Source organism: Lepisosteus oculatus, chromosome 3 (genome assembly GCF_040954835.1).
Source record: "Lepisosteus oculatus isolate fLepOcu1 chromosome 3, fLepOcu1.hap2, whole genome shotgun sequence".
NCBI classification, from domain to species: domain Eukaryota; kingdom Metazoa; phylum Chordata; class Actinopteri; order Semionotiformes; family Lepisosteidae; genus Lepisosteus; species Lepisosteus oculatus.
In genome coordinates, this window is record NC_090698.1 from 28,226,982 (window position 1) to 28,240,249 (window position 13,268).

Genomic DNA, 13,268 nt, shown 5'->3' on the forward strand with positions numbered 1-13,268 from the left:
TAAATATTTTTCAGTTATCACGCTTTTGTGTGCTCACAAGATTACCTGCGTTCGTAGCACGTATTTCTTTGCATTCCTGTGTTTACAACGTTAGCATTGTTCCAAAATCACGCACATTCTCCTTTCTCCCTATTTGCTGGAGATACAGTAGCTTTTTTTAAATACAATTGGTCATTTGCATCCGTAGCACGCATTCCTATAGAGTGGTACAGAATTACAGAGTATCTCTTCTGTCCACTGAGCTATTAGCGCGCACTGTATCGTAGTACGTAGGCTGCGTATTCGACACGTATTAAAATACGAAATATGAAAACCCGTCCTGATTTTTCAGCGCACATGACACAGTTCCAGGGTCATTTGGCGTACCACTTGGTGGCACTCCACGTACCACTGCCGGTACGCGTACCACAGTTTGAGAACCACTGAGTTAAAATAAACAACATGAGTCTCTCTGCATCATGTGAATGCCTGCACTCTCTCTCTGTCTTACCAGCTATTTTCCTGCTCTGTGAATAGCACTTTAACGAAGAGGACATTGAAACTGTCAGTGAGCTATGAAGTTGTCTCCAGGAAGTGATTCTGCAAGGTGCTGGCCCTGAGCCAGGTCTTTATACTACAAAAACAAAACCTGGTTGAGATAAGGATTCTGGGTAGTACGTACCTGGGCAGGGAGTATGGAGAGGGTTATTCACTTGCTGGCTTTATCTCACAATCCTGAGTCTGTTTGCACTGCTAACTTGAAAGTTGATCTTGGCAACCTTAGGCTTGTTTTCATCCCATTCTGCTCTTCTTCTCCCATTCATGAGCCCGTCAGACAGACTGAAACACGAATAAGCAAATTCACGAAAGTTATATTCACAGGTTTCAAGACCCAATTGTCCAGTGTTTACAGTATGTGAAGCATAGTGATGATGTTCAGTAACAGATTCTGGTTTCTCAGTGTGTTTTTCAGTGGTCAGAGGGCCAGCTGCACTAGATCTCGGGTCTCTGGGGCAGTAAGTTAGCAGGCCATTACTTCACAACAGGGCCAAGTCCACTTATAAGCCAGTGTGCTTTGGATTTATAATTGGTGCTCCCATCAAAAATGATAATTAATATTGCTTCTATTATAAAAGGTTATTTATTTTCTCTCATCTTATTATATAATGTCTCTGATTTCTGTTACAGGGAAGTATCTGCTACCCTACGTTTCTGCTCCGCAGGCATGGCTGACTCCAGCAGAGACCTCCAATTTGGTCCGCATGCGTTCTCAGACTTTGGGCCAGTCAGCACCCTCTCTCACTGCCAGTTTGGTAAGTATACTCCCCTTTTCATTAGACCACTTCGATGATGCCCATCACTGTGGAGAGGCCGCAGCGAAAGCCCCGGCCTGTTCTCTTGCATTATTTTTAGACACGCCCTCACCCGATTTTTTTCCTTCTCCAGAACAGAGCCAGGAGAATTATGGCTTGCTGCTCGTCCCTGCTGTGAAACTGCCTTTTCATCTCCAGTAAACTAATCAAGTTATTCTGCTGAGCTACCAAACAATCTTCTTGTTTTTGATGTATAAATCAAAACCTTATTTTGATATTCTCTGAAGTGGTGGCTACAGCAGGTATTTCCTAATATTACAACATGCAAGAGGCCTGGTGACATGAGATAAGTCTTGACATGGTGGAGGGGACTGGCTTTTTATGCCATACTTCATAGACCACTGCAGTTCGCAAGTGAACTAGAGTGATGGACTAAAACATGTTTCAGTCTAAAGTTCAAACTTTAATTTGAGCAGCTTCAGTAAAACTGACCTAAAGACTATAATATGTGATCCCCCAACCTGCAATTAACTCATTACAAAATCTAGTGGGACTCTTTACCAGTAGTTTTGCAACTGAAGCATTTAAAAAGCCGATAAAATGTTTTTCTGCTAAAGTATAGGTATAATAATACGAGTTATATTTACTTTTATATTTCAAGCTACTGTAATTGAACTAAATGTGCCTCTGTGGAAGTATTGATATACATTACTGTTTTGATTTTTTTAAAATGTGGTAGGGTTAATCTGCAAAAGAATGAAAAATACATATTTTACTTAATGCACATACTGTTAAGAGATAGTCTGGTTACCATTGAAAAAAACAATAAAATTTAAGCATAGCTTTTAGTAGACAAATAAAAATACTTGCAATTAGACTATAGACCAGGCATAAAAAAATTGATTTGTTAAAAGATATCATGAAGACTTTAATGATCTGCTGCTGATTGATATTTAGTTACGGTACGGTACTGGGACTGGAAAACAAATTATATATGGGTGTTGCCTCACTATAGCTACAGCACAATGACAGCCGTGATAACTGAGCTTTTGAAAGTGAAATTACATTATTTAAAATGAAGTGTTGTAATTAAATGATGAAGACCCATGGTGGTTTAGATGTATGGATTGTCCGCAGTGGTTCAGCACACCATGTGTCGGTGCTGATGCCAGCCTCATTTTATTTTTCCTTTTACCCATGAGGCCAAACAAAAAAAAATAAAACAAATTGAATTTGCTAGCGTGCATCGAAGCATTTTGACATCACCAGGCAGCAAGCCATAATGAGAGTTTTGACAAGCTATGAATCAACCTACAGAAAGGACTGACACTTTTTTTTGTGCAACTACCAAGGAAATGTGGCTGCTTTGGATCTTCACTTTCCTATACCTGTGAACCGCTGTTATTGAAGTAAAAAAAGCTTCGTTCCAAATTCATGTGACAGATATATTTGTCTAGTGATGTGATTGCAACAGTTATCATCTTGAGAAGAACTTAGAACATTTATCATTTGCAGTGTTCGAAGTTTCTTTTGCCACTGAATGTGAAGTCTGGTCTTTTCATGACTTTGGCTTTTTAAGCTGGTAGATAGGTTTAAATATTTGATACTCTCATCACAAGGTACCATACCACAGCTTTGAGCCCTAAAACGTTCAGCACAGATATCCAGTATTCAGTTTTTAAAACTTTTTCTCCTAAATCCCTTTCTGTATCTAAGTACTAAGGTAATTTCAGAGGCCTCTTTATTGGAATATGTGCTGTTTGTGTTTCCTCTATAGTTTTAAAGTTTCAAAATTTATCATTCTACAATCATCAAAATATCTGTAAAGTAGTACATTATAGAACAAACTATGACAAAAGCTTAGAGACTTAAATTATAGATGATATGCCATAACAAGCCATGAAAAGCTGTTTTTTCCATCAATGATAATATCTTTTACTACCTCACTACTTCATTCAATAGAGATGGAGGAAATCCGCTTAGGAGCCTTTCTTGCATAATCTGATTGCAAGAGTCTCTTTTAAAGTCAATGTCCAATACTGCTTTCAGTATGACAGAGCTTTTAATAATTTCCTGTGTCAGGTTGGTTAAATTGATCACACAGCCCAGATAACAGATCAAGCCATTCTTGAGGAGGTAATTTAAGAAAAAAAAAGCAATCTAGCAATATTCCTGTTAGGGCTGTGCATTTTTTACATTGTAAAGGCCTGGAAGCTGCATGAGCTATGAGATTTAATACTGATTGGAATAAATTGCTATTGATTGTCGGGTTGATTATGAGGAACAGCAGCACAAGGTGTTTACAAAACAAAGTCAAAGGAGTAAACTGAATGACTTGACTAGAAAATTGATGGACATGGCTTGCGTGGGTGTGGAGTGATTGGTAATTTCCACAGACCACACTAGAGGGCGCAAGTGCATGCTATATCCACGGAGTATATGAAGCAGACGTATTGAGATTTTTGGGGAGATTTTTGTTTAGAGCACTTACTGTACACCTGAGAAATGCTTAACTTCATCTATGGGTAAAATTAAACATTTATTCAAATGAAAAAAATATAATGTAAAGACGTGAATATTTACAAGATTGTCTGAGCTTCTCTTTGTCAGTGGCATCTGTGGTCAGAAAAGGCATGTGGACATCACCACTTTGTTTTATTGATATTAATCAGTATATTCCAGAATTTCTTTGAGACAATATGGTCTCTGCAAAGGCCAAATGCTATTTAGAATAAATGGCTTACTTCCCCACATCAGGACTGTGCCGTTCTGGTCCTGAACGGCCCGTGTCTTCAGATTTTCTAGGTCTCTTTAATAAAAATGCACACGAAGGCCCAGAAAAAAAGGTGTTAAATTGGTCCAATTAAGCCAGTATCTGTCTTCTTTAGCTCGTTAGGAAATGAGCTGTAATGAAAACCCACAGCCACACCACGCTCCAGGATCAGGACTGAGCAAGTCTGACTTGCACACACAAAGATGAGACTACAGTAGATAAACTAAGGGAAACTGTCTTTTGAGATATGGCCAGTTATTCTGAAATTCATTAACTCCAGTTTTCAGCACCAGTGGGTTTTGGAAGGCTTGTATCTATGAATTAATGTAATGTTCTGTATACCATTTCTGACTGGGAAATAGCTTCCCCACTATACAATATTTATATTATACTGTACATTTACAAGAACAGTAAACATGAGTAGTCTGTAACTATGACCTTAGTGGTTAATTCATATATGTTCATAGCTGGGAAATCCAGAGAGCCTTATTTCTTGCTTGCACCCCCAAATCAATGCAGTATGAGGGTGACTTATCTCTGGTAATGTTCAGCTACTGTACATATTGCTGGGATTTTAGTAAAATGCAGTTTATGTCTTTGTATTATTCTTGAGTTTGTTTGTTAAAATTAGAAAAGTGTCTACTCCAGATGGTAGCACAACCTGTTTGAGACACTTTGTTAGCCTCCATTAAGCTTCTCATAATAGTTTTCCTTTCAGTCCTATTTGCATTGTAAATTGACATGCAATATTAGGTTTTGAAGTACCCCTGGGTTTGTTTTTTTGTCATACTCAATCTCTGACAACACTCAAATTGTGCCTTGAGAAAGCAAGCCTAAGATGAACATCCTGAGATTTAGTTTCTATTAGAACTGAATTTGTAGTTGTATTTGGAGATTATCACTAATTTACTGCGATAAGTACATTCCCTTGGTCTCAGACACAAGTAGTCTGTTATGTCACGTGTGTATGATGATTACATGTACAGTAGCTTGCAAAGGTACCATCAGGTAAATTCTAAACAGTTAAAGGAAATGGGTTAATCCAAGTTTTGACAAAGTATTTATTTTCCCAATGCTTACTAGTCACCATGGTACAATATATATTCTAAAAGATGCAGAATAACTGTACTGAATGCTTAAAAAATAAGCTTTTCTTAAATTATTTTTGCTTACTATGAAAAAAATTAATTGTTTTTCAGCCTGCGTTTATTTTCAGAAAATTTTATTTTAAAGTAAAAAATGTTTTCAATTATTCTTATTATGATGGACTAATAATTATCCAGTCACTATCTGGTGGACATAAGATTATTTGGAAATGCTGTAATTAGGAAATTGTTTTTCTTCTTTGCAGTGGACATTGGAGAGCTAATTTAAATAATCATTGAACAGTTTTAATCCTAAAAGTAAAATTTTGTACAACTTTAACTGGTGGATACTGAAAGCATAATGAGGGAAATGCAATTAAATTTTAATTACATCAAAAATAAAAGCTCCTGGTATATTTTATTATGAAAAAAAATAAATAAGTAACAATACTTTAGGAATGGGTACTGCATTAGAGGTTTTCTCAGATTTCACAGATTTCACACGTTACATATGATTATTCAAAGATTAATAATGTTTTAATGCATCTTAAACTTGAAATTTAAAATGAACACTTCTGCATAAAAGATTTTCTAAAGCTTTTGGAAATCATTCTGATTTTATGTGTGATGCACATCTCCTGTGCAGATGGAGTGGAAATGCTGTAAAGCAGACTGATTTGTTTTTCAATTATATATATTTTTAGAAATGAAAGAAACTAAGTTAAATAGAGAGTGTAAAGTTCACTAAGTCATTAGTCAAGGCTAAATCTTGTCTCTTTAGCTTTTATTACTTTTTTGAACGAGCTTTTTTGAATGTAGAATTGAAAATTGGCATGCAGTTTTATGATGGTTCTAATTGAGAAAAAGATCCAAGAAGTAATGTCGGTAAACGTGATTGTAGTAAAAAAACACTAAGATAGTAAGATAGTTGGGAACTAGCTTTTGTCTTCCAATTCAATTTATGCAATAACTCATAGCAGTTAACATCAGCAACCAATATTTCCAGTTAAACTGAGCAATAATTTCATTGATACTTTTATATATTATACTGTACCTACTGTAGCAAACTTAATTTTCATGGGTAGTCAACCTACGTTTGAGCTTTTTGCTGCTACTTGTTTGGTGCAGTAGCTCACTATTACTGTACATCATTCTTAAAGCTTTTAAGGCAATTAAAGAATGGCCTGACATTGTTTTAATTCACAGAAACATTTTGTTTGAATGCTTCAAGCTGACATGTGCAAACTACTTTCCAGACAAACATCTATTGAAATGTAGTCATCTTTGTTCAAAGCTGCTGCTTAATGTGTAATTTTTGTTGTGTGGAAAAAGTAATTATTTTAGATTTGCCTGCAAATCTGTCCAACACTTACACATAGATTCAGATTCAGTAGACACCATTCAGTTTCAACAGTTCCTCGCCGTTTCCCAACCCAATCTTCTGATCAAGCCTTCAGGCTTTACAGAATCTGTTAATTAGTTATTTTTTCTGCAGCTATGATAAGTGACTGTAACTTTAGGTGGAAGTCTGTTAAACCATGTCTGAAAGCAGAATCTCCTCATAAGAATTAATAACGTGTTCTTTCAAAACATTCCCTGCCACCATTGACCATTTTTTATTAATGAAATTCTCATTCCATAGGCTTTCCAGGAATGTTTCATTAATACTTAAGATGATTTCTTACAAATTCTTGAGATGCTGAATCCCTTGGAAAGGAAAATACTGAGGTTCTTAATGTCATTTTGTCCCCTTGAGATCTGGCAGCTACCAACGAGAGGTTTTCCTGATGTGGAAGACCATGCTTGATTTTCTTCAAACCGCCTCAATACAATCTCAGAAGCCCTTGGGGAAAATGTACAGTATACAGTAACTAAGATTAGATTTAAATTAATAATTAGGGAAGGCACAGGGTCAATAAACTACATTTGGAATGTCTCTATGCGAGACCACAAAGACAAAACGCTTTTGAATTTTCTTTGCCTCACCCCTTTGGAATTCTTTCAGTTCTGTATTTATGAACCACATTACTTTACAGTATATCTGTCATTAATACACACAATTAAAACATAGTGCTTGCCGGACAAAACAAGCATTCTTTTTGGGCAGTGCAGTGGCTCTGTGGCCTAGGCTCTGTGCCTGTGGCTGAAAGGTTGCCGGTTCGTATCCCGCAGCCAGCAGAGTAATCCTACTTCGTTGGGCCCCTGAGCAATGCCCTTAAACCCAGCTGCTCCAGGGGCACCGTATAAATGGTTGACCCTGCACTCTGTCCGAGCTTCTCTCCCCGTCTGTGTGTCTCAAGGAGAGCAAGTTGGGGTATGCGAAAAGACAAATTCTTAATACAAGAAATTGTACATGGCAAATAAAGTGATCTTACCTTATCACTTTTCTTTTAATACCTTTGTGTAAAGTTTTTTATGTAAATGGTTTTACGGGTCATCTTTGTTTAAGCAACTCTGAATGTCTTGATGTGGGGTCATGAACTGAAATTCTTTGCTTTTTCTAATCATGTGGCTCACGAGTAAAATGTGCACACAGATCAGCGAAGCAGGTGTTTAGCTGAATGCGATTCAGTGCAATCTCTGTTTTTCCTATAAGTATTATATAATATAATATATATATAGTATGCATATTCAACATGGACCTGTACATAAATAATAGCCTTTGCGCCATTCGGAAAATTATATACTTGCGCTTAAGAAGAAGGAATGGAAGGTAGTAGATGCTGGCACGTTTTCCTAGCCAAGCTCATATTTATTATTTTTTAAAATCTATTTTTAAACAGAATCTTTGTACTGTAGTCTAGCGAAATTCTGTATAATGCATGGGGTACATGGTTTTGGAAGAAAGAAATCCCATTAGGAGGTGCTATGTAAAACACAAATGTATCTTGAGATTTAAGTTGTTTCATAATTCTGAAAGTAAATTATTAAAACAGAACAGAATATTACTGAGAAGGTACTGTATATGAGGAAAAAAATGAATGTATGGAATCTCAGTTGTACAAAGATTAAATTTTACTGTATGTACATGCAAATTAAAATATTATCTTTGTTTTATATGTTGTATAGGGCTGAATGATATGTTTTGAAAGCTTTTCTTTTGTTTTGAGGGTGTGTAGATCCAGAAACCGGGCTCTTCTGTGATATGTTCTTCATATAATTTCTAAGAACATTTTGTATTCTGCAGGTTTATCAGAATTTGGTGTCAGGGAATAAAAAATGGTTGCAGGCCTTTTTGGCCACCATAGCACGGTTTATGTAGAAATTGAAATCTAATTAAGCAGCAATCGCTGGTGCAGCAGGTGTTACCACAGATGACCACCTGTTTTCTGGGAGTAGTGAGGCCAGTGCAAAGGCAGTGGTTTATTACTCACAAACCTGGCGGCAATCTCTTTTATTTGCTGCTGGTCTGCTAGTCAATCAATTGAAGTACAGCATATGAGCACGAAAATGTATCTAGTCTTTCGTTATTTTTTCCTCTACTGAAATAGCTACTGTCCTTTCTTACTAGACGTTGTGCTGCTGGATTCAGTGTGTTAGTTGTCATAAATCATCATACCTGAGCAGGGCATGAAGTTTAAGGTCAGAGAGGGAAAGAATGTATTGTCTTTAATGGGCATGGAAATTCAAGCAGCACTATTGGGTATCAGGGCAAAACATGAATTTTAGCCCAAGGACATTCAACCTCTAGAAAAATACAAAAAACTATGAAGAGCCCCAAATTTGTTTTAATTAAATATGATCAGGTTTAAGAAGATTGAGCATCTTTTAAATGATCCAGAAAGAGTATTTTTATTATTTTTTTTTTAACTATTTAACTGAACATCAAGTAGCTCTTTCTGTTGTTTAAGACTTTTTTTTTCTGATGTGCACTTGAGATTTGGAATTTTGAAAGAAAAATACCACCAGCGCATGCTACCAGCGGACATGTGTGATGATAGCAAATGACATCACTCCCCATTTTTATCATTGTTAATGGTTTTCAGCGCTGGGACTGTTCAGTGTGAAATGAGCGGGACCAAATTATTCTGAGGAGGGCTGGAGGGACCAGAGAGAATGCAGTTGTGATGAAATGGACTTAATGTCTGATGCTGGGCAAATGTGTGTGTATGGGTTGTCGAACAGATGTGCTCCTCTGGCGTTGACCAGCAAGGACCAGTCAACTCTTGCTATAGGGTTTTCAGATTTTGGAGAGGAATTATGACAAGTGGTTGGGTCACATTGGCAAATGTTCCTGGTTCTGCTGGTTAGTTTGTGCCCTTTGTAGGTGTTCACTTGTGTGAAGTTCGCTAGTGTTTTTTTAAGGGCATCCTCCTTCCTATCTTTACCTAGCCATCTAAAACTGTTTTTTTTTGCTGTTCCAAACATATTTCATTGTGTTCTATATATTTGTTTTAAGTTGGCAGACGATTTGGTTACACAATTTATCATGAAAGATTCACCATGCTAATCCTCCGTTTATTTTTTCGGTAAGTCTTTTGAGGACAGTCTGTGCTACAGAACACGTACACCCTCTAGTACTGTCTTCTTACTAGTCATTTCTAGTAATAGCATCTACTGTATATCCACAAGCACCATTATGGGTTGTCCTGGTTATAGGGATACTCTTGGGAGACAAAAAAAAATAACTTTGCCTTCCAGTCATTTTATTTTTACACCACCTTCGCCTGAGTAACTAAACATATTTTTGGCCTTGTTTGTGTTAATGGATTTTTGGTGAGCACATACTGTAGCTGGGTAATGTCAGTTTAAAAAGCATATATGTCAGGCTGAGGACATTGTCAGCTGGCCTTATTATTTCCTATTTCAAAGAACTCCAAAGCAAGAAACAGAGTGTAGTTGTTTTTTGGGAAAACCTGAAATAATGTATCAGCACAACTTCCTCTCCGTCATGTGATTTTATGCTTTTAAAACTTGCTTTTCTTCCTGTTTGTTTTGTGGCTGAAAGATATTTAAACATTTTGCATCTTGAGTCACTTGCATTGTCATAAGGTACATGAACATATTTCAGCTTAATGTGTTTCTCCCCTTAACTGCTGTGGTGTGGCTGGGCTGCTTTTATTAACCTAGTCTGTCTTTTTACCTCCAAGTATGTACTACTCCTTCCAGTCTAGCATGCATCACTCCTGACCATGATAAAGTCTGACAGGAAATCAATACTTTCTTCATGCCAGATTTGGAGATAAGATTGTCATAATCCTGATCTTGAGCTTTCATCAATGTCTGCCAATTCACCTTCATTATTATTGCAGGCGATGTCCTTAACAGATAGTGCTTTCTTCTACTGGTTTGTTTGTACAAAGAAAACAGAACTGACACAAGAAGGGAGTGCATTATTAAAGGATAAAATAATCCACAGTAACTCTGTGTTCATACAATTACTGTTTTCAAGTTATATTTCTTATGCAGTACCCTTCAAGGCTTTTTTTTAGCAAAGCAATAAGTAGTCAGAATTAGGAAATAAATTGCGATAACGGTTTAATCAGACAAGAAAAGGGTAGTCTATATTCATAGATTGCTTCTGGTTCCTTGTTGAACTTCTTTCTATATTTCTGGTATGTGCACATTCATTCACCTGATGTACATGCCTTAAGCTGAAAGGTATTGCTACTATTTTACAGTACTGCATATAGCCACTTATTCCATAACTTAAAACAAAATAATTTATTTCAGTGTTGCTTGTTCAAGGTCACCTTCCAGGAACAGAACCTTGAAATCAATCTTAAAATAACTGGCTTACACCAAAAACATCTGAATGACTATACAGTACAAGTATGTTTTTTTATGCCTTTTGTAATCACCATAATGCATTGTGGTGGAAAATAGGTAGAGGGAACATTTATTTTTCTGTAGATTTATTATAAAAGTGTTCCTCAGACACTTTGGGCCACGCCGTTTCACTGTTAGTGTTTGGTATGCCCTTCCTGCAGTACTTTTGAACTGCTGCAGAAAAGAAGCTGGGGATGGAATATCCACACTCATTCTGGCATTCTTAATGGCGCGCATTTCAGCTTAGCAGTGTAAAGGGCCTTTTCCTTTCTTCTGTGGAAGGAAACCACTCTGGCCGTCACACAGAGGAGGCAGTCCACCCGCTGTGAGGAAATGATCCCAAAGCTCTTGACTTCCCTGTTCACAAATCAGTTCTCACCCTTTCTCATTGGATTGCAGCGAAGTAGTGCAAAACAATGCATCTACTGTACTATGCGATTAAGGCACCAAAAGTCTGAATTCATGGCAGCAGGCCACTAATGAACGGTACACTCTGTTGGGATTTCCTGTTGGTTACAGTAGATTTGCCCTTCTGACAATTGTAATTATGTTCAGATAATGTCCACCACCCCCCGGACGATGCTTTATTATTTATTCTGTTGTGACAAATGAGATTTTTTTACAATTTGGAAGAAAACTGCATTAAAATATAGACTTTGAACAACAGACATAACTGTTGATTTGCAGATATTTTGCAATTTACTTTTGTCAGGATCTCCCACAAAGAGATTTGTTTTCCTGTTTGTAATGCACATCTATTTGCTGCACTTATTTTTCTTTTAGTCATGTAATGGTTATATTTCTAGATTTCTTTGTATGTGCATTGCTATTTTTTCTTTTAAGTGCCAGAAATTTGGGAACATTTAATGTACTTATTGCCAATAGTCATTTGCTGTTAAATAATCCTTTTTCATTCCCCGTGCTATTTAATGTCATGAACTCTTTAAACAGACAGAGCTGATGTCCTCTTAATCTGTGTTTGTATCTAATTGAAGGCTCAGCATGTTAAATTAATCTTTATATTAGGCACCACCATGCTTTGAATTCATGAAGACTTTTTTTTCCATATCTGGAACCTGCATATTAAGTCTTATTACTCTGGGCAAACAGTCCAGGTGGGGAAAAAGTTTACGTTCAGGTCACCTCTTTGACCTTTTGTGTTTTTCAGCTCTAGGTGGCTGTCATTCTTGTTAGCACTCGATAACAGAAATGATTTGAGCTCTGCTGGAAAGACAGTGCAAGTCAGGGGGGCCACTTAATATTCAGAGTGTGGTCACAATGAATTGAAATGAGACCGGGAGAAAGAGCAAAGAAAACAGAAGCTGAAACAGACTGTGAAATTGCTGGATGGAAATTGCGTGATGGAAATCACACAACTTATTTTTCTAAATGCTAATAATTCAGATTGGTTAGCCGTGCAGCAGAGAGAGCTCACATTCAGCATATGAAGGCTGATTATGTATCCTGGCAAGGTTGCTAGAATAACCAGCGACTGAGTAATGGTTTGAAAAAAAAACCCGGTGCATTCTGCTGCTTGAAAGTGACACCAGAGATATAGTTATGCAAATGACTTGAGTTTCAGAGGGATGGAGAGAATGCGAGCGTTGATGTGAAAGTGATGGTCGGTTATTGTAGTGTCGTGTGCAGTGTCAGAGTTGCTAAGACCCCTGTATTCACTTGCCACCTGAAACACACCGATGCCGGGAAAGTGTAGGATGGCCGCCCAGCTGTGTCCCCGTGTTTATTGTGATTATTTCCTCTTCAGGACCAGCTGCTGTCTGTGCCGAAGGTCTCCTGGCTGATTTACTTGTCCGGTTTGACCCACAAATGTGACCCCCCCCATCTATAGAGAGAGAAGAAAGAATAGGTTCACTGTAAGAGCTCAGTCAGACAGGATGTCAGTTACATTGTTGCTGGAGCTAAACAATCCGAGCAGGATTTCCTTTGATTTAATGGTCACCCAGGGTGCAGAAGTGTGTCGACAGTATCTGCGTGATGCAAGGGCCCACTTGCTGCTGTGTTAAACACAACTGCTAGCCGACACTGACACTGTCCTGAAGTTACTGGAGAGAATAACCAGGGGAGCATCAGCTGACTTCCCGTCTCCAATCAGATAAGCTGTGATGTAAGTGTTTAGCAGCTGCTAAGATCAGATTTAGCGTGGAGAGCTCTTGAGGCAGTGCAGCATGGCTATACTGTTGTGGGGAGGAATGAGAGGACCCAGACACTAGCATGGATGAGTCGAGCATTCTGAGGCGCAGAGGGCTACAGGTAGGAAACAGATCAGCCCACATTGTTCTCGTTTTACTGTGTGCTTGTCTTCTTTCAGGAGCTCAGTGCAGCGAGGGG

The 13,268-nt window shown here is 37.7% G+C and overlaps 1 protein-coding gene across 9 annotated transcripts in view; it reads left to right on the plus strand.

Moving 5' to 3' along the window:
* mast4 (microtubule associated serine/threonine kinase family member 4) overlaps positions 1-13,268 on the plus strand; it is a 193,720-nt gene that overhangs the window by 61,758 nt on the left and 118,694 nt on the right. For 8 of the 9 annotated variants that reach the window (XM_069187097.1, XM_069187098.1, XM_069187095.1 and 5 more), the window contains exon 3: positions 1,168-1,292. In XM_069187097.1, coding sequence (XP_069043198.1) covers positions 1,168-1,292 — 125 coding nt within the window. Of the gene's footprint in view, positions 1-1,167; positions 1,293-13,090; positions 13,191-13,268 lie in introns of those variants that run through there. The other variant, XM_069187105.1, reaches the window with a different exon arrangement.